The following is a 21,493-nucleotide window of genomic DNA, read 5'->3' as shown; positions in this document are numbered from 1 at the left end:
TAAAGAGAACCTCAAGTTATCCCAGTCATTTTACCTTATATTTCATTTTGTGTATATCTTTTGTGTGTGTACACATTTTAACATTTTTGGGTGTAACCTGACCTTGAAAGTTTACATATACAGAAGTCAAAATCGATAAACAGTGGACATTTTTAAATTGGTGGTTTAACAATAAAAATACAGTTCACCCTTCACCTATTACAAATTACAGCGCTACGCAGCAGGCCCAGCCTTTAGAAACACGTTTTGAATCAACAAAACCTCCACCGAACATCATGATGTTTCAAAGAGTTACTCTATTTAATAAAAAGTAATTCACACCTTTTTTTTTTTTTTTCTTTATCTTTACAATATTCAGGTATTTTCTTTTCATTTATTTACAAGTACTAAATCATCCGAATACTACGAAAGAACCGATAAGCCCCCAAACTTCTCTCTCTCATGGAATGTCTACATGAATACTGGCACTGTACCAAACCACTGGCAAACTGTATTATTCAATACATCATTGACTATACAAAGCATATTACACTTGCAGGGAGTGTCAGACATGGCAATAGCAATGTGCTATTACATCCAATATAGCACACTAAGGCCTCTCTGTTATGGTAAAAATTAAGTTACCCCACTTTTCACCATATTAAATAGAAGTTTCAAACATATAATCCTCCTTATGTAGCGCAGTATCCTAGCGTTAGTGCCCCAACTTCTATTCCGGTCCTTTTGTATATTTAAGTAATAACCATGGAAAATACGGACATCAATAAATCCCAGCAGGAATGAAGATATGACCCATTATCTCCGCGTATTGGGTACTGTATACTTAATATTGATACCTGGATTTGTTTTCTCCTGACTGAATGTGTTGTGCAAAAGTAAGGATGGTTGCATAGCAAATTGATGCCGATCCTTGTGGCAGAGAATGTGCATTTCTACTAATTGACCAATATTAGCTTCAGTTTTGTAAGTAACCAAATAATTTCCATAGTACTGAATGTCAAGATTGTAAATCCAGAACTTGGGCGTTCTGACGATAAAAGGCTTTTAAGCGCTGGATTCGGGAATAAGTGTGATTTGTATTTATGGTCGTAGCCTTGAAGTTCTAAGGATGAATCTGAGCAGAGGCTTTCTCAACATGTCAAATTAACCCGAGACCAGAGGAGAGGTTGTTTCTCTTTGTAAAGTATCATTGCTCCAGAAAAATAGACCCTCCACCTCCCCTCAACCCCCCTCCAATAATGTGACGCTTGAGGCTGAACACCAGATATTTACAGGTTTAATCCCTGGTATAATATTTGTTTAGGACGGTTAACCAATAGAAAGCAACAATTTCATTCCCCAGTGATGTGGCAGATTTCAATTGGTTTGCTGGAACGGCTGTCCCCATGGTTATATTCTATTCCCTGCACATACATTAGGGGTTTTTTTTTTTTGCTCAGGAGTTTAATTTATCAATATCTCAGTAACTAAGGGTGCAGTTCACAATCTTGGTAACTTTACTGATCGCATAAGAATAACGTTTTTTAAGTGTGATCATTTTTCTTCTATACAACCCCCCCTACCCCGCCCCCTCCCCCCCACAAGTTTACATATTACAAGTATTCACGCGGTCGTGAAATTTCACACGGTTTATATACCTAAATATTAGGTACACACCTTCAAATACACACTCTAATACTTAAAATCAAAAGGTTGAAAAAAAACAAAAAATAAAAAAAAATTAAAACCAGGACTGAAATGTGAGCTCGTTCCAATAGTGTGTTTTTTTTCATTGTAATTTTAACTCGTGTTCAGAGGGCCCTGCGGCTACGAGGATATCCCCATCCTTACAGTGTTTGCATTATCACAGTATTTTCTGTACATTCCCAGAAGCTCACTTAGATTGTAAGCTCTTTGAGGCAAGAGATATTTTTTCAGTTTATTGTTAAAAATTTGTCTGAAAGAAGCAAAATCGAAGCTGGCAAATTTCTTCACTTTTTTTTTTTTTTAAAGTTCCTGTTGATTGAAGCAGGGGGGTCTCCAGAGCTGAATCCCTTTAATTTCAGCTCCGGGGACCCCCTGCTTCAATAGATACATCCCTCTGAAGGGGGCGCCGGTACCTCCTTGCTTTTTAAAGCTGCGGGTGGGTCACAGGGAAGCCTGGATGACATCACGGCCTCCTATTGGCCCGCACGGTGTGGGAGCTTTGACAAGCGGCCAATACGTGATCCCTGCTAGCACGCCGGAGCAGCTACCAGCACTCCCTACGGAGGTAAATATCACCGGAAGCAGGGGGTCCCCAGAGCTAAAATTAATGGGGTTCAGCTCCGGAGACCCCCTGCATCAATTCTTTGTTAAAAAATATATGTGCCCGCTTGAATTGCCTCTTTAAGCCTATTTTTTTCAATGATAATTTCCTTGTATTTTAAATTATCACTGTGTATACGTTTGGCTCTATAGGGGTTATTAATGAAACTTTGATAGTTAACTTTAATAGAAATTTCCGAGCGATAGTGCTTGGTCTGCACTATGACAGTTTAATAAATGACCCCCTCTTTCTTAAAAATAATAAAAAAAGGAATTGAAAAGCAAGTTGTGCTGTGCTTGAATGGAGGGCTCTGTCATATTAAACAAAATGGGTTCAAGTCGAGAGCTTAAAGTATTTAGAAAATACAGATACTAATATCATGTTTTGCTAAGGAATCCTTTAAAAGGGCAGTTCACCCAACTTAAAAAACAAAACAAAAAAAAACAAAAAAAACACCCATTAAGTTATCTAATTAAAATGATGTGTGCCCAAGGAAATAAAAGAACTAAACTTTTCTATAGGTGCTGATCGTCCTGGTAATCCGCGCCTTCTCCGTTCATGTCTGGAACATGGAAGCCGAGACAGACGCCCCCTGGGGACCCCATAGCCGCACACTGCATGCCGCAGTCCCAGTGGAGGGTCGTCCCTGTTGGGGTTTCAGTTTTCCCGACAGAGTGGAGAAGGCGCGGATTCCCGGGACGATCCCAACCTACACATAAATTCAAGTAAGTTTTACTCGGTCTGGGACACCTGGCCGCGGCCGTTTGACCATGTCAGCGTTTAGCCACCCACTCACCTCGCCGCAGGGACATCTCTCCGCTGCGCATTTTGCCGTCCCTAACCTTACCCTTTACCCTAAAAAACCTAATCCTAATGCCCAATACCAACGCTACTCCCTACCCTAAAAACCTTAATCACTTACCCCAAAACCCCTATCTATAACCCCTTACCCTAACCGCCAAATTAACCCTTAATGTACTTACCTTATTAGCGAAACAGCCGGCGGCTGAGTGGCCAGAGTCTGAGCGGCCGGTGGTGAGTGGCCAGAGGCCGAGCGGCCGGCGGCTGAGTGGCCAGAGTCTGAGCAGCCGGCGGTTGAGTGGCCTGAGTCTGAGCGGCCGGTGGCTGAATGGCCAGAGGCTGAGCGCCTGAGGTTCACTCAGCGGCCAAATGCCTTCCGCGACCAAATATCTGATTCAGAGTTTTACTTGGATACATACAGTACATATATTATTTCCATTAGATACCTTTAAAAAAAACAAACCCATTGAGTAGGTTGAACGGCCTCTTTACAATAAGAATCCTTACCTCCGAGAAGTAATAAAACTGTAGCAATATGTTGTTTCCTAGAGCGGTTTTAAACGTCGGGAGTATGCTGCTACGAGGGATTAACGTGCCAATATTGTTCAAATAGATAAATAATCACAAATTTAAATACTGCTTAATTAAACAAACCTCACAAAACCTTAGGGCAGCTTACCATAGGAACAGTGAGTGAATAAACTTACCTCCCAAAAGAACAGCACATGAATTATACATAAGTATTACAGTATCATTCTAGCATGAATATTGTTGATGTAAATTAGCATCTATTGTTCTAGATCTATGAGCATCAAGCCTTCATTCTACTGGCAGATCAAGCTTCACGTGACCTTGAACAACCAGAACTGTTTAAGGAAGATGATTCCCTTTCTGTTGTTCACTTTGGTGTCTAGCAGAAGGGGCAGACTCCTGATTGAAGTACTGCTAAAGTTCAGCTATGATTTAAAGAAAGGTATATTCCTGCTCATCGCCATCTTCCCTGGAACAGGAAATCGAACAAGCAACTCGTCTACTTGCAGAGGTGAGAACTCGGGGGCTGTGTTAGAACAGCATTGCTGATCATATTCAAGGGCGTCTGCTGAATGCCATTCAGTTAAGAACGCAGTTGATGCTCCCACTCAGCATTTAACCACATACCATTCACTCTTCATAGGTAACCATTGATATTAACTCCACCAGCACTGAAGTGGTAAACGGAAACAAGGGATCATAGCCTAACGAGTTGCAGATTGTGGTCACGTAATTAAGGACTTTTGTACCACATGACTGGAATCTATAACTGATTAACGGATATCAGAGTTGACCCTACTTTTTGTTATTTGCCTACATTGTGAAAATCGATCAATAACCCCCCCGTCAATGAAACAAAAAAATTAATAAATATGACTTTTGTAACCTACCACATGGAACTATTTAGTGTAAACGGTTGAGACTTTTTCATTAATTGTATTTCCCATCTCTATTATTTTACTGCGGTAGTTCAGCTGACCCATCAATAAATAGGCGTTTACAGCTAAGAAATGTGAACCATATATCCATGTATTTCTACCCCAAAGGCTTTATATGGACAATTATTTCAAAATGTTCACGAGTTTATATGCCTAAAAGCAATAAAACGCTTTTAAAATAGGTGAAATGTCCTCAATGTGGGTGAGGATTTTGGACTGCCACAAAATGTCAACAATCGACAACCTGAAGGTGATATTGTATAAAAGAAAACGTGTCCACTTTCATGCAGCTAGTACAAGTCTTCAAAAGGTTTTGTATAATTGAACATCTGATAGTCCATATAATAAAAGTCATATGTGCGCTGTCTTTCTGAAGGGGACAGTTGTGCAAAATATTGCTGGGTAATTTTATTAGTCGTTCTTTCTTCATTAGAATGTCGATCCTTAAACCTGGGAAAGGTTAAGTTTTGGGGGGCGCTAATGAGATGCAGGAGGAAGTTCGCATCTTCCTCCATGCTTTCAAATTTCCCAATATAGTCATAGTCTATCAAGCATGGGCTGCAAAGTCTGCTGACATGATCCCAGTGTATGTCCATACCCACCGGCCTATGAACATCAAGAAGGTACTGGACAAACTCTTTGAAATGCACTCCAGACCCTGTCCTGAGCGCTTCCTTTGTTGCATTCCTACGATACCTAGAAATGATGGGTTTGCCAAAAACCGGATGGTAATAATTGTTTGCGTGTTCAAATTTGTCCCGAAACGCCGACACCAACCTCTCGAAAGGTTCCCGAATGAAGATCATTTTAGTGTAGGTGTTGAGTCGGTAAAAGATTCCTTTTCGATCAAAGCTATCGAGCCGTTTCAAATAATTTCCATAGTGTACTGTATTATGCTGTATATCGTTTGTGGAAGAAGCTAACCCATTGAGGACCATCAACACACGTTTCCAGTTGGAACAGCCAGCTTTTGGGACCTCGCAATACAAAATCTTGTGTTTATCCTCTACAAAAACTCTTGAAACATGATACGGTGTAATAATCCTCCTGCTGCTGCTCTTGTACTTTGAACATATATCTTGCATTAGTTTCTTCCTCTCTCTTTGAATCTCATAAAGCTTCTTCCAGTTACCATTCTGGTCATCGGACTGCAGCCGGGAGAGATCCATAGCAGAGCTGTTCATGGCGATAAGAATTGGGCTCTCTTTGAGCAGAAATCGTTTCCTCTTTTTCAGGAGTTTCCTCTCCATGTATTTTTTATTTTCTCGCCTCAGAAACATCATCTTTTTTTGCCTCCTTTTGGTGCTCGGAAACATTGCCGGGAATTGATAAGGTGGGCGTGATGGTATCACTTGGTTTACCTTCAGTAATTGTTTTGCAGCATTTTCCATTGCGTCTCCATACTGGTTGTTAGACGTACAGCCCTGTGAAGAAAAAAAGAGCAGTGTTCAGAATCCCGGAGCACATTACTTACAAGTTATAGTGAAAACAAATCATTTTCATCTTGTCTGACAAACCCAAACTCTGCTCCCCTATTAAATGAGGCACAAGACACTAACTAGAATAATGCTATTTTATTTGTACATTTGTCACATGTACAGCAACTAGCAAAGTGCCTATCTGGACAATTGTGACATAACTGTTTTACGATCCGGGATCTGTAATGCGTTATTTTACAATGTATTGTGGCTCTCTCTAGAAGGGAAGGATTTAACATTTTTCAATATACTGGGAAGGTAATTCCACCGGCCCCCACATCGCCACCTGAACATTATTATTTTGCTATGTACAGTACTCTACTCTACTGAATAATGTAACCTCAAAGTAGCTGGTGAGAAACCCCAAATACTGTACCATCTGCAGGATCAGAGTGGTATGTATGGATTCACTTGTAGCTGCACTAAGGTGTATGGTCAGTAGATAGTAGATGGAGTTAAAAAAGCATTTGCTTTATAAAACCTTCTTTGGAAGAAGCCCAAGCTGAATTCATATAAATTCAAATGCATTATTCTCATTGGCTTTCAATCTCCTCTCCATTGCATTTCAGATGACGAGACCAGCTAAACACTTCTGTAAAACACCTAAGTGGTGGGTTACTTATTTGGCAGGTTACCAAGGGCAACCGTTGGGCCATAAATGGGAAATAGAAAGAGGTGCCCAAAGTGAATGCTACGCGTAATCACGGGATAGTATCCCCCCCAGGCCTCCTACATTAAGAGTAAGCTTTTAGGTGACCTCTGATGCCATCAGAACAAGAGGCAGCTTTTAACATCTAGCTCTCAGCCATTCAGTAAGTGATGTCTTTGAGGCCATTTATTCACAGTGCCAGACGTGCTAGAGACTCAAGAACCTGTAATGGGCCGGCAGTACTGATTTCTGTTAGACCAGATCAACTGGTATTTTTTAATCATTGGATCATTAACCCCATCACTGCCAGAGGGGCTGGCAATGCATTACAAGGCGAAGAGGATTAAGTACATTTCCCAACATACTAAACATCATATCTTTTTTTTGCCGCATTGCTAATCCTAGTTGATACTTAAGGTCATGACCTGGTTTTGTAGGTTCCATCCTACATAGAACTGAATGCAGTTTCTACCTAGTGGAAATCTATATGCATGGGAGGTATATCTTGCCTGTCCTTGGCAATAAGAATGAGGTGATGATGCTAGAACAGCATCTGCAATGCCTGCTTAGATGATGATAGATTATCTGCTATCTTTGCATTGGTGAACCATTCCATTCTACTCAATTATTGATGGCTTTTTACGGCATGTTCAATTCTGAATTACTGACAATAATGTTTCCATGGAACGGAGAGCTGCAGGAGCTTCTGGCAGTGAAAGGGTAGACTTTATTCCTTTTTACTATAATAGATGTGTGTAAGCCCACATTTGGGAGCATCTGGTGCATAGTGCAGTACCACGTAACTAAGAAGTAAAAGCCACAATGAAAAATTTATTATGATAAACATGCCCAACTTCCAGCTGGCGAGTGAGTGAGAGCCAATGTCTGAAATCTGTTGTCATGCAAAATAGGCTGTTATCCTGGAAATCTGGCCTCATCGAATGAAACAATCTATTGCTGACAAACCCCAGAGCGGCACCTGAAAGATGATAACAACGGATAACCAAACTCGGACAGGCACTGAAACATTCTAAGCAGGATCTATTTGTTGGCAAAATTACAATTAAAAAAAAATCGTGGTCTGCAGGATACAAAGACATATACAGTATATGAGGGTCATAATTTTAACCAGACTTATAGAGTTGATTAATACCCAATCTTAAAGAATATATTAAGTTACATTTTATTGCAAATCCTTAGTGCAGTCAAACGTGCATTTTTACACTTCGTTTTGTAGTTTCTGGCTTTCCTCCGGATAACATGATCAAAACTTCAACAGCATTTCCAAGCTTTATGCAGTGACCATACTACGTGGAGTTGGGGATTGAGTTGATTGAAAATACCCGATCATCATTTTGCTTCTCTGCAATATGGACTTCCTGACATGGTTTCCCAGAGGACTTATTACAATATTATGGTTACAGGAAAGTAATGGACCAGTAGTCTATGTCAAGAGTGACAAATGCTTGGAAATGCGTGGGGGCATCAGACCTGTACTTTACTAAATCACAAATCATCTCTCTTAATGGTAGTATGTACTTTATGTAATATGTAAACTTCACAGAGCTTCCCTTCACATAACTACAGAATGTAACAGTATTATGAAGACAATGGTAGACTTGCATTTTCATACGTTCGTCCCATTTGAGGCAAAAGCCCTAATTCCCCATGTTATAAAACTATATCCCATTGTATTTACATAGCAGCTTTAATTTACAATGGGTTATACGACTATACTTTCATGCAGCAACCTCTAGGGTGGAATCTGGTCAATGACTTTCTGGTCTCCTCTTCTGGTCTGCATGGAAGTTCCCACAGACAAATAAAAAGGATTTAGGGCAAAAATATTCAGTAATAAATGTAAATTACAGGTGCCTAAATTATGGAATAGGGAGATAGTGATATCCCCAAGATGACTCAGAAAGTACATGGCTAAGGCGGGATTCATGAAATATATAGTCACTAAATCAGTGGTTTCCAACCTTTGGTTAAGGAACCCTATAATTATATTGGGAAATTCTGCAGATCCCCAACCCTCTCTATTAGCGTGCTGGAGATCAGATGCATTGTAAAGGATCCCTCTCTAATAACGTGTTTGAGATCAGATGCATTGTAAATTCTTCTGTATTTGGTACGACTTGGAAATGACCTGGAAATTACAGGGAACCCTTTAGGGATGACCAGGGAACTCCGCATTCCTAGGAACCCTGGTTGAACAACACAGCACTATATTAACATGTAAAAGGATTGCATTAAAATCCACTCAATCTGCCATTGGAGAGTCTGTCACAGCCACTAGATGGCGTAGTGATGCCTTCACAGACTCCTATGAGCACTTCAATCTTAGATGTAATTTCCCAGAAGAACATGGATATGCAAATTATGAGATTTAGTGCATCTTTGAGCAATTTCCGATTTGCCCATTTTTACCAAACCAACTGTTTATGGATGATCAAACTCAGACAGTAATAAGCACAACCTGTGCCCGAGGGTAAAGTGACTGATGTTTCAATCCATTTTGCTAAAATAAGGCACTTTTTCAATAAACTGACATATTCGCTAGCTAGCTCCAGTAATTCTCTTCCCTCAAACACACCGTATAATACAGTTTTTATTAATATACCCTGTTGGAGTTACTTAACATGAATCGTAAACCGTACCTTCTTTGGTTGGTGTAATGTAAATTCAAATTTCATACCTAAAAGCAAAAGAAATACAGAAACAATTACAGTGCGTGACAATATAAACTGCAAAATTATAAACCAGTGGAAAATTAGGTTATTAATACCGACAAAAATACATTACAAAAAAAAGTACAGTGCTTTGATTTATTTTGCAGTATTAAAAAGTTGCTGTTTTAGTTTGGTCATTAGGATTGAGTAATACCAGTTCATATAATACCACAATGATGGGATAATTATTGTAAACGTATAACAAAAAACACACAAAAAACACAGTTCCCACATTTCAAATCATAAACATACATTTCCCCCTTAGTATTATATTATTACAGGTTGAGCAACAGATAACCCCCTCCCTACCCCCACTGGGGAGTGATCCGACCTGACACGTTCTCTTGCTCAATCTGTATTCATATGATACTTGAGTAAACTCACTTCAGCAGCAATTACGTTGCCTTTGACTGAGCGACAAGTCCCCCCCCCCCCCATCCCCACCAATTTTTATATGCTATTGAGTGGACTGTTGGGCGACTCTGCTCTGCATGGCGTTCTTCCCTATTTTTTCCACCCCTTAGATGGTATTTTTGTCATCCACTTTTCTCTCTTGTTCCCAACAGGCAACTGGAGCGGTAATGCTAGAATGTGTAAGTTTATGATATGTGGCCATCTGACATACCTGCTAGATAGGCCTTTTAAGAGCAACATGATCTATAGTTCAACATGTTGTTTGGTTTTTGAAGGCGTAAAGCTTATGTACATGACTATATTGAGGCAGTAAATTATAAGATTGATCATTGATTCAGAGTTCATAATGGGCAGGTTAAGTCCAGTACAGTGGTCCTCCAATCTGACCCAGTTGGCGTGGTCTGTGATATTGAAAAGGTTGAGACCATATGGGTTATTTAGGACTTCACTTTGCTTCTTTCAACAGTGGCAGGTTCAGTTGGCTAGATGTGGATACATGAATTCTCTTAACAGCCACAAATGTCTATAAAGATAAACAAAAGCACTGCAAATCCCCAAACCTTTTACAGGAAGAACTACACCTTGTCCTTTTACCTGCTCCGTTTGCCTTAGAATGCCACACTTTCCATAAGCAGTAAGGGGTCCATCTCATTGGGGAAATAACATGCAAGAGTCTTATCTGTGCTTGCAGAAGTGAGGATTCTAGTTGAGCTTATTCTGCAAGCTTGTTTTTCTACTATTATTCCACCTTTGTACTTCGAAAACACGATCGAGAAACAGATATTCAAATAGAAATCAACATTCTACGATGTCAGCACTTGTGTAAAATGAAGTGTAAAAAGTCTAGAAGGGGTCTTGTACTTATATTGTTCCAACTGCCATGTAAAACAGGTCATTACAGTGCCATTTTGACATCCGTGCTAAGAGCTCAGAGGTTTGCAGCAGTAATGGGATAGGCAGGTTAAGTATTCCAATAATCCCAAAATGGCTTTGCATAAAAAACATGCATGTTTATCTGTATTAAGCTCAGTCCGCTTTTATATCAAATGACCCCCTTACGACTATTGTATATTCCCAGATTACCACACAACCCTTTTAATCTGTACTGCTGCCCGTCTGTCCTCCTGTTTTGTGCCTTCTCAGTGTCCCTTTCTTGTAGCTAAAAAGACTGATTGTTGAGAGTGCCCCTACAAACCTGGGATATGTGAGAGCTGTGTGTACCACTGAATTCTGGAGCCATGTTTAGCTGCAATTCTAATAATACAGTGAATTCAAATGCAAAAATATGCTATTTGTGGTATGTTGCACTGTAGGTCAAAATATGTTTCTCTACAATTGTTCGCACGTACTGTGTATGCTGTGGAATTCGTGTGTGTCACTTACAATCAGCATCAATAGCAACAAATTACAGCTAAATCACAGATTTTAATGCAGTGCGAATGCCTGCGCATTTTTTTTACTATTCATTTTAATCACAGCAAGAAGCTCAGCTGCAGAAACCGAAGATTTATATTCGCTGTCAGTAAAATCAACGTGGAAGCGGTGAATTTGCATTTCTAAATATGTATTATTTCACCAAATGGCTAAATGGATAAGGGAAATTGAATGAGCGCTGTTTATTGGGGGGGTTAGAAATGCACACAGTTGATGTCAGCAAAACATTCAAAAGATTCATATTTCTACATTCATGGGGGCGAAGGATACAAATACCAGCTACGTGGGCATCCTGAGAAAAGTTACCCAATAAGTACTGCTGTCTTAGGGCATATTAATTAGAACAACTGCCAATTCACTAATTAATATAGTTTAGTGCTGGATATATCAAGTAATAAGGTAGATAGGACTCTGCATCACTTTACTCTCTCCTAATTCTGTCTCAGCGTCGCTCCTGCTGAAATCCCCCCCCCCCGTCTTCCTATTAAATCCTGTATTACTTACAAAACTCGCCTCCTTTTTTAGGCTTTACACTTTACCGCATTTTCTTGCATCTCAGCCCTAATTTCTCGCTATGCACCATCCCGACTCTTTCGTTCTGTTCAAAGATGTCACCTGTCTACCCCTTTTGTATCTAAAGCCTTCTCCCACCTAAAACCTCTCTCTCACTCACTGCACCACACCTCTGGCATATCCTCCCCCTCAATATCGGACCGGGACCCTCTCTCTCCACTATTCAACCCATCTTAAAACACACCTCTCTAACAAAGCGTATGGGCAGCTCCGCTGGCTGATACTATACATCTCATATGCACGGACCTTGGCCCCTTGCAGACGCTCTTACCAGAACACTCCTACTGTCTCTAAGTGCTCCATGCTTACTACTTAGATTGTAAGCAGGAAGTCAGATGAAGCAGTTCTGTAAGGAGGAATGGGCCAAAATGCCTCAAACCCGATGTGAGAGACTGACCAGCAGTTACAGGACATGCGTAGTTGAAGTTATTGCTGCTCAAGGGGGCGCCACCAGGTACTGAATCTAAAGGTACACATACTTTTTCACACATGGATATTGAATATTGAATAATTTGTGAATAAATAAATATTGAAAAAGTGTCATGTTTTTGTGTCATTTGTTCTATCAGGTTATCTTTATCCATTATTAGGACTTAGATTAAGATCTAATGGGATTATAGTTTAGAAATATATGGGAAAATCCCAAGGGGTTCATAAACGGTTTATTGGCACTATATGTACATACGCACGCTCAGAGCCGAGGTTTGATACAGTCGCTATTTCCCCAATTTCAAGTTAAAACTGTAGCAAATCAGATGAAATAAGCCAACATCTTGTTATTTCCCCTCCCAACCCCACTCTAATGAACCGCGCTGTTCCTAGCACTCAGAACCCACTGGTTCCTGATAATTTGACCTTTTTTGTACCAGTGGAATCAGTAAATTATGCCCCCGGGGTTGTCCAATAGGAAGCTGCCATACCATGCAAGGACGACGCTGAGGCTTCCTATAGGCCAACTGATGTGAAGCATGGATATCGGCCATGATGATTTCTGGAAAAGGCCCAGAAACACAGGGAACTAAAAAGGCAAATATAATCGGGAACCAAGGGTCAACCGTGCAAACCATCTTACAGGGGCTGTGTGCATCATGCTTTATAGGAAAGAAGTGGTGCAAGATTGGGAGGTCTGACCCGTCCACCTAGTCAACATGTGGAAGACTGGTGGTCAACATTAAGGGAGACAGGATCAACATTTTGGACAAGTATGAACCAGGCTCTGCAGTCCCATTAAGTGGCCCAGTTGGTGACATAGCTGCTCAGTGGCAGGGGTTAAGTGAATGCAAATGTTTCCTTGTATACATTGGTCCCTTACTGCTTCCATATTGTATTAAAATATCCAGCAGGTAAAGGGTTTCATAATAACATGTGGAATAACATGCATCACTTGCTGGGATTCACCAAGCGCTGGTCCGGGGATTGCATCCCTGATCCGGCATTAACTGGACGCCCCACATTGGCCCCGTCTTCAGCTCCTCCGATGTGCTTTGTATTGTTAATGTCAGCACATCTGTTTTCTGTGGGAGTGCAAAGTGTGAAGCAGTGGAGCCCTACAGAAAGTGCTGTTGTGATGTGTTTGTTAACTGAACCTGATTAATGTTTTACCCCATGTAACAAGCTGGTGGATAAGCTAGGATCATCAGTTTTTTCATTTCCCATTCTTTGGGACTACATAAATTACCACCTTTCTTTGCATCAGCTGATGAGCACACGTCACATGGAACCTGAAGCGAAATTATTTTTAGCAAAGAAGAAAAACCGTGCATATGTTTACTTTGGGGAATAACCGTTTCCCTGCCTCCGAGTGATGATTTGTGAGATTTATGCACAGGGCATGTTTATTTTCTAGGGCATAGGGCAACGCAATCAAAACATTACACATAATAAACAAACCCGACTTAATATGCATTGACGTGCTAAGTGGAGTTTTACATGGATAACAACATTGGAGGCACATGGAGATAAACAGAGTTTATGGTCACAAGTACTGTAGTTGACCACCCGTTTAGAACACTTCACTCTTAGCGACAAGTGCGCTACCCACAATATCAAACTTTCTTCGGAAAGAACCATTGTTCAAGGCTACATTAGTTTTCCAGCTCACAATTAGTGTTAACCAGTGGACTACAGCAGCCCAACCCTGCTCGCTCACAGTATATACTGTACTTCTGAGTTAGACTAGAAGTATGGGAATGTATGTGTGATTGAAGGGCCTCGTCCTTGTAGGGATGTACAACTTTAGAAGTCACCCAACGAAAGATGCCTTTTTGAAGACTTTCATCTAAACCCCTTTGCTGCCAGTGGCCTGCAACACGTTGCACAGCAAACTGGCTAAATTAGTTAACGCAGCTATCTGAGCTGATTAAGTGATATACCAGCATTGTGCATTTATTTATATGCTAAACAGGCTTACTAGATATAAGCTCCATTATACTGTATACAGATAAATGTGCTTGCATGTTTCATGCCCCTATTGCAGGGGGGCTCAACTCCACTCCTCAAGCCCCCGAAACAGGTCAGGTTATAAGGATATCCCAGCTTCAGAACAGGTGGCTGAATCGGTGGCTCTGAGCTACCTGTGCTGAAGCTGGGATATCCTGACCTGTTGGGGGGGGACTTGAGAACCCCTGCCCTATTGTATTATAATCCTCTATATACCAATGCCTATTTTGTAAAGCGCAGCGTATATGTGCACTGGTAGTGCAATAAGAATATACATACCACACGGATGGTTGTTTTATTTGCTTTGAGCTGCACAGGATCTGACAAGCGGAATCAGCACTGGACAGCTCCGTTATGGGCTTTGCAGAAATGTTGGCAGGAAATGTCCCTAAACGTCCCACATATGGGGTTAATTATTAGGCTTTCAGCATTATAATCCTCGTCAGTCACTGCTGCTCTCTCCGGGAATTTCTATTTACCACTATTTCAGGGAAGGGTAGGATATATTTACATAATGTATATATCTGCTTACCTACACTGTATGAACACAGTTCATCACTGCCAAATATTGCATGCAAAATCAATGCAACGTGTTACATAGTTACACAGTAGATGAGGTTGAAAAAAGACATATGTCCATGAAGTTCAACCTGTGCTAACTTCAGACAGATACCCATGCTATAGAAGTGCTCATGCTAATTTTTCTCAGGGACATACTGTAGAACAAATAGGAGAAGTCTGGCTCACTTGATTGCTAATCACTTCTATGCTTTTTAAGACGCATGACTTCTAAATATTGTGTTCCTCCGGCTCTTCTATCTCACACACTCCGACTCGAGCTGTGTCACATCAGATTTCAAGCTACAAGTAGAAGAACATCCTTATAAGTGCACTGAACTCAGACAGTAAAAAAATTGCATTGCAAAGATCTCCTTTTCTAATCAAATCTCAGTTTAGCATTATACAGAATCCTTGACATTTTCAGCACTTAAATCGTGAGTTAGTACGCAACATGGCAGGGTATTATAAATTATATTAACAAGAGTACTGCTGCATATCTGCACTTACTGGGTATGAGAAAAAAAAATTTCTTTCAATGCTTTTGCAGTTATCTTCAACCTGGAAACTCAACATTTTAGAAGGCCAATGCGAGACATTGCCGTAAAAGACAGGGTACATTTTACCAAACTAATTGGGAGTCAGAGAAGATGGTAGGTAGTAATTGGTTAACTAGCACACATACCGTATGCACTTAATTTGGTTTGTGGAGCAAAAACTGTCAAACCTATTTAAACGTGTAATTGCGCAAAAAGAAATAATTTTGAGCACCGTGAATAAAACAGCTGACAGCAATATAGCTTCCTATGACAGGAAAGGCGGCAATTTAAAACATCCCCAAGAAAAATACGAAACCATAGTGATTTGCCTTAGAACACCCTCCGACGCTGGATCACAGCACATTAACCTGAATGGGCCAGACGGTATTTTATAGCAAAAGACTGTTTAATAAATATGGCCCAGCATCCCTATTATAAAAATCGTTTATTTATAAAGCGCCAACATTTATTCCTGTACAATACATAAGACTTAAAGTGCAAAATCTATACGCGTTTGTCTTTAAAGATAGCATTACACAGGTTAGACCTAATTAGGAAAGCTGTTTTTCTTCATTTACAATGTATAATCATGTCAATGTTCTGATAAATAGAATATCTGCAGCGAGGGTCTTCAGAAGCTGCATCTAATCCAGACACAAATGCTGCGGTTTTGCACAGAAATCTCAGACTATTTCTGTAGTTCCGAAGAGCAAGGTTAAGAAAAACTACCAATCAAATCAGATATCCATCAAAAGACAAGTGAGCCTGCACATCTTTCCTGCTAGTTTGAGAGGTGCTTCAAATAGTCACTGACATCCTCTACAGACGAGGCATCTCTGCTGTGAATAGGCTGGATAAAGGGTGGAAAAACCCCATCTCCGCTCCCTTGAGAGGATGAAAAAAAAGAAAAGCCAAATTAGGTAGGCATCTCTTGTTTTCAGACTACCAAGCATTCAAATAAAAGGCGTTACTTGGATGGGGGGCAGTGATACGGAAAAGAATAATGTCTTAACCGCTTTACTGCCCGGCCGCAATGTGTGGAGGCCCCCTGCAGTGAAAGGGTTAATTTATTCATTTAAACCGCCCAGTCCCATGTCAAGAGAGGATGTTATCTCCCTAATCACATATGTAGCCCCCCCCCCTGCTAGGGACTACTAGTAGTTAAGGGGTTAACTATGTAGGGTCACACAGAGTTACTCTGCTCCCTATCATGTAATAAAGGAGGACTTGCGGAAAGGATAACCATTCCCCAGTAGGTCTTGGGACCAGTGATGTCACCATAAGGAGATGGGAAGGTATATATTGCACCCCCCACCCCCCTCATCCCCCAGTGTTCTAGAATCCGGTTCTCCGGGAGTAGTAATTGGTGAGGGCCTCACCGTAAATTATGTAAATATGTTTAAGTGTATAGTTATGTGTAGGAAGGATGTTCTGTCACCTTTATTGTTTTCAGTTAAGGAATGTGCTCTTCACAGATAGAGCCCATAGTAATGAACAGATTGTTCTCTGACCAGAAGAGGAGCAGACAGGGGCTCAGCATGGAGTTCTCACAGTAGAAACTCCTTAGCATAGTTGGATCGGGCCCGCCAGAGTCCCTTGTACAGTCCCGATCCAATAGCTATGTACGAGGTAGACGGTGCACAGAGTGACAGGATACTGATCCCTGAAGATAGAGTGTACTCCCACCGATGGGTCCTCAGTAAACATCGATCTGTTAAGTATAGAGGAAGAATGCCGTCCACAGTAAAGGGATACTGATCCCCGAGAATAGAGTGTGTACCCCAACCAGGGTCCACCAGATATACGGGCATTGAGGGAGCTACACAAGAGATTGCCAATCTAACATTACTAAAGGACACACGTATAAGTACCTCCCCAGTGTATGAGTGAGAGCTACCACAGTGATTAAAGCGTAAATACCTCCCTATGTGAGAGCTACCAAGGGAAGAAGCACAGAGTAACTATATTGTTTGACACCAGTTGATGTCTATGTGAATTCAAAATGTGGTTTATGGGTGCTCAAAATACTAATAAGACCAAGTGATTAAACAATAAAAGATAATAAATGAATCAGAAAATTAATGTACTCTTGCATGGAGTGGGTAACGCTTGGGATGAGTGAGATGTCCTGCATTGATTGAAGGCGATCTCCCTGAAGGAAAAAGTGAAAGGGGGTAGTCCTCAACACTGTTGCCTCATTGGGAATGCTTCATATAGTAATAATCTTCAATAGACAATAATTACTCACATAGTTCTTTGTTCAATATAAACGTCTGTAGAAAACTTAAAAATCCTTACCCACTTGTAACAGGGACTTATCACTGTTTGAGAGAAACTGACTAAATCCAGCAGCGTGCTGGTTAATTGCACACAGGCAATCAACCAGATTCCACCTGACTGATTAGGACTTTTAGAAAAGCCTGATGTGAGAAACAGGAGAGATTCCTTAGCTCACATTTGGGCTGACATAAGGAGAAGGAAGACTGGAGAGATTTCTTTAGCCCACAACTGGGCTGACCTGAGGAAAAGATGATGTCTTGATGCACACAGAAGGACTGTATGCCGACAGCAAGACAAGGGGACAAGACCTCTATACCTGGATATTTCAATAGCACACAAGATGCTGACCCAGGAAACAGAGCTACAACTACAACAACAGAAACAGATGAGACTTTCTTGTTGGACTGTTGTACATCTATATATGTTTGGGGTGGTAATCTGCTTAGCTACCCACCCAGTGGGAGGGCTGGAGTAAAGGTTTAGATATTCTCCAAAGTGGAGTAGGCCTTTATTTTGTTTATTTTGAATGTTTTGCATTGTTAAAGGAACAGGCGCAATAAAGCCGAGATGTAAATGTACCCTGCACACATCTCTTACACACTCCTAGAGCATATTCCTGTTCTTGTAGGTGTGATCAATGCAGGTAAGCAAGTCCAGATGAGTAAAAAGAGAAAAGCAGCGCACAGCCAAAATGGAGCCAGGTTTAGAAAAAGAATAACAAATCTTTATTAAATGATAAAAAAAAACATCACCCACAGGAGGTGTGCAAACCTCCTACGCGTTTCGCACTGCCCTCGGCGCTTTATCAAGGAGTATGGAGCTATCATCAGCATATCCTATTTATACATATTGCTATTCAAAAATTTGCACCAAAAAAGACGCAACGCATATGTGCGCGAGCCACAGGGTACGTCTTGATCCTGGAGTAGTTCGTGCAGCTATGCGTCCAGCAAAAGATTTGGCAATGAGCCAGAGTATGACACAATGAGTCATGCGCATGCGCGCCAATGAGCGCACGCACATATACCCGATCTCAAAGAGAAGGGAAAAGAAATATGACTAGACAGCTGCACCGTCTCCAAGGCTGCAAACAAAAGCAGAAATCCTATCGTAAGGAACACTTAACTTCTATTTTGTTCTTTGATTTACTGTGAGCTGTTAACTCAAAAAGCTTCTCCCCTTCTCTCAACAATACTTTCAGTTTATTATTTAGGCTGAGAATAAGGAGAGAAAAATAATGAATAAATAAAAAAAAATCAACATTTATGACAAGATAAAAAAAAAAAAAAAAAAAAAAACACTTGGAACCATTTTGAAGAACTTTCAGAATTGAACCTCATTCAAAGATATCCTCCTTTGGGTGTAGGGTTGCCAGGTGTCCGGTTTTCACCCGGACAGGCCGGTAATTCCTATGCCTGTCCGGTATAAAATCGGAGGTAATACCGGACACCTATGTGTCCGGTATTACTATTTTTGCAGCGGCGGAGGGCTGGCAGTGCAAGAGCGGCGGCGGAGGGCTGGCAGTGCAAGAGCAGCGGCGGAGGGCTGGCAGTGCAAGAGCAGCGGCGGAGGGCTGGCAGTGCAAGAGCGGCGGCGGAGGGCTGGCAGTGCAAGAGCGGCGGCGGAGGGCTGGCAGTGCAAGAGCGGCGGCGGAGGGCTGGCAGTGCAAGAGCGGCGGCGGAGGGCTGGCAGTGCAAGAGCGGCGGCGGAGGGCTGGCAGCGCAAGCGCGAGGGCGGCGCAACAGCAGGCGCGGCTGGAAGTGCTGGCCTGGTACTGAGACTGGAGGCGGGCTGCGGACAGTGGCCGGGCACAGTAAAGAGCACTCGTGAGTGTGTGCAGCCTGTCCCTGATTGGAGGAACGGACAGCAAATCAGGGGACAGCGAGGGCGGAGTCCACACCCCGGCAGCCCAAAGAAGTCTGTGTCCTTCCTGGAAATAAGGTAAGGAAACAATTTGGGGGGCCAGGATGAGGTGAGGTAGTGGGGGGCCAGGATGAACTGAAATGATGATGGGGGCCAGGATGAGCAGTGGTGATGGTGGTTTCAGGATCCTGAGTTTGAACGACAGTGGATCATGACCTTAGACCAGTGTTCGTTCAAGCTTATGGAGTTAATAGTACAACAAAAAATTAAAGAACGAGAAACTTTGGAAACACAAGTAAAAGAGTTACAACTTAAACTTCAACAGTTTCAAGACCTTGAGTGTTTTAAAGGTCTCGACTCAATACTATTCACCACTATTGAAAAAGTAGTAAGAGAAATTATGGCCAAAAGGCAATCTAAATATGACAGGGACCTCACCGATTATGAGAAAAACAGGTGTACTGTATAATTGGCAGAGGATTCAGCTCATAAAACAGCGTCCATACCAGCGTCACAGAGAAGCCCAAGTAGGGAAGGGACATATGGATCCACTCCACGTAAATCAATATTCAAATCTATAACAGAATATCAAAGTGGTGATTCAGACATTTTTTATGTGGAAACTACATCACACTGTTTCTTTTTCCAACCCAAAGGATTATACAGGCCAAAACATTCGTGCCCCCTGATACATCAAGACATGAGGGATATAGTACTGGGGGATACAAACCCCAATCAGAATCTTCCTCCGCCTCTAGAAACACAAAGTTTCAAAATCGACAACAAATAAACTTTCCTTTATTCCAAAAAAATCAATAAGAACCAGGAGAGGAAAGGAGAGGAGATGGGAGTCGGATGCCGAAAGAAAGATTTATAGAGGATTGTTCAAATGTAATAAACATCTCCGGCCAAGAACTTTCTTCTTCGGAGCTTGCTCTTTTGAGTAAAGGGCCCAAATATGCCTCCTCTATAGATTTAGATGTATTCAATACAGCAATAGACGTTCAAAAATTTGTTCGTAAACCAACGTTAAAATCTTATTTTCAGAAAGTCAAGACTCAGGAAGATTAAGATGCCATAGAGATTAATACTCTCAATACACCTTTGGACAACCCTGGTGATGCCTCTAGAGATCCCTCTAGAGAGTCCTGTTGCTATAACTAATAATGGGAATCTTATTCCCCATGTCATTAAAGACAGATTATATACGTTTAAAGATTTATACACCTTACAGGAAAGGTGGTAGTTCAGAGTATGTCGAACTACCTCAAGGAAGCTTATCGCCAACTTGGGGATGTGACCATCCACTCTGTACTAACAGAGGTCTACATGAAAGTCCTCATGGATTTAATAGAACTAGGTGAAGTAACTAATGTCTGGACTAAAAAAAGATATATAATTTTTTTATCATTAAGCCATATCCGGTTATCCCCATTTTCCATCATCTCCCAAAGGTCCATAAGACACTGATCGATCCTCAGGTCAGCCATGGATCTTTAGGAGATGGCTTTTCACAATACATCGACCGATATCTACAACCTTTTGTTAGGAATCTCCCTTCCTTCATCTTGGACTCTGGTGATTTGCTGACTCACTTGAGTGGAGTTAAATGGACCCACAATCAGTTTGTGTCCTCTTGGATGTGACTTCCTTGTATTCTATCATCTGGCATGACCTTGGGATAACAGCTGTCCGACATTTTTTGGAGAGTCCAGATAGTCCTGATTTAAACACTGCATTTATTCTAGATTCAATCTTATTTTTACTCACGCACAATTATTTTCTTTTTGATCATAAATGTTATTTACAGGAATAAGGCACAGCTATGGGGACAAGTTTTGCCACTTCTTATGCAAACTTGTTTATGGGGTGGTGGGAAGCACGTTTTATTTTTTCAAGTAATCCATTTAGAAAACACATCACATTTTATAAAAGGTTTATTGATGATCTAATTTTGATTTGGGGGGGGTGATTCAA

The 21,493-nt window shown here is 41.2% G+C and overlaps 1 protein-coding gene across 2 annotated transcripts in view; it reads right to left on the bottom strand.

Annotated features, from left to right (window-relative positions):
* Positions 1–1,586: 1,586 nt before the first annotated feature.
* The window catches only part of CHST8 (carbohydrate sulfotransferase 8), a 231,684-nt gene continuing 211,777 nt past the window's right edge, over positions 1,587–21,493 (bottom strand). For both annotated transcript variants that reach the window (XM_075576373.1, XM_075576374.1), the window contains exons 3-4: positions 9,345–9,382; positions 1,587–5,981 (exon numbers count right to left, since the gene is read on the bottom strand). In XM_075576373.1, the coding sequence (XP_075432488.1) occupies positions 4,848–5,981; positions 9,345–9,382 (1,172 nt within the window). In that variant the 3' untranslated portion in view covers positions 1,587–4,847. The remainder of the gene's footprint in view (positions 5,982–9,344; positions 9,383–21,493) is intronic.

The sequence above is a fragment of the Ascaphus truei genome, chromosome 19 (genome assembly GCF_040206685.1).
Source record: "Ascaphus truei isolate aAscTru1 chromosome 19, aAscTru1.hap1, whole genome shotgun sequence".
NCBI lineage: Eukaryota > Metazoa > Chordata > Amphibia > Anura > Ascaphidae > Ascaphus > Ascaphus truei.
Note: the sequence above shows the minus strand (reverse complement) of the source record. Positions and strands in the feature narration are given on the sequence as shown.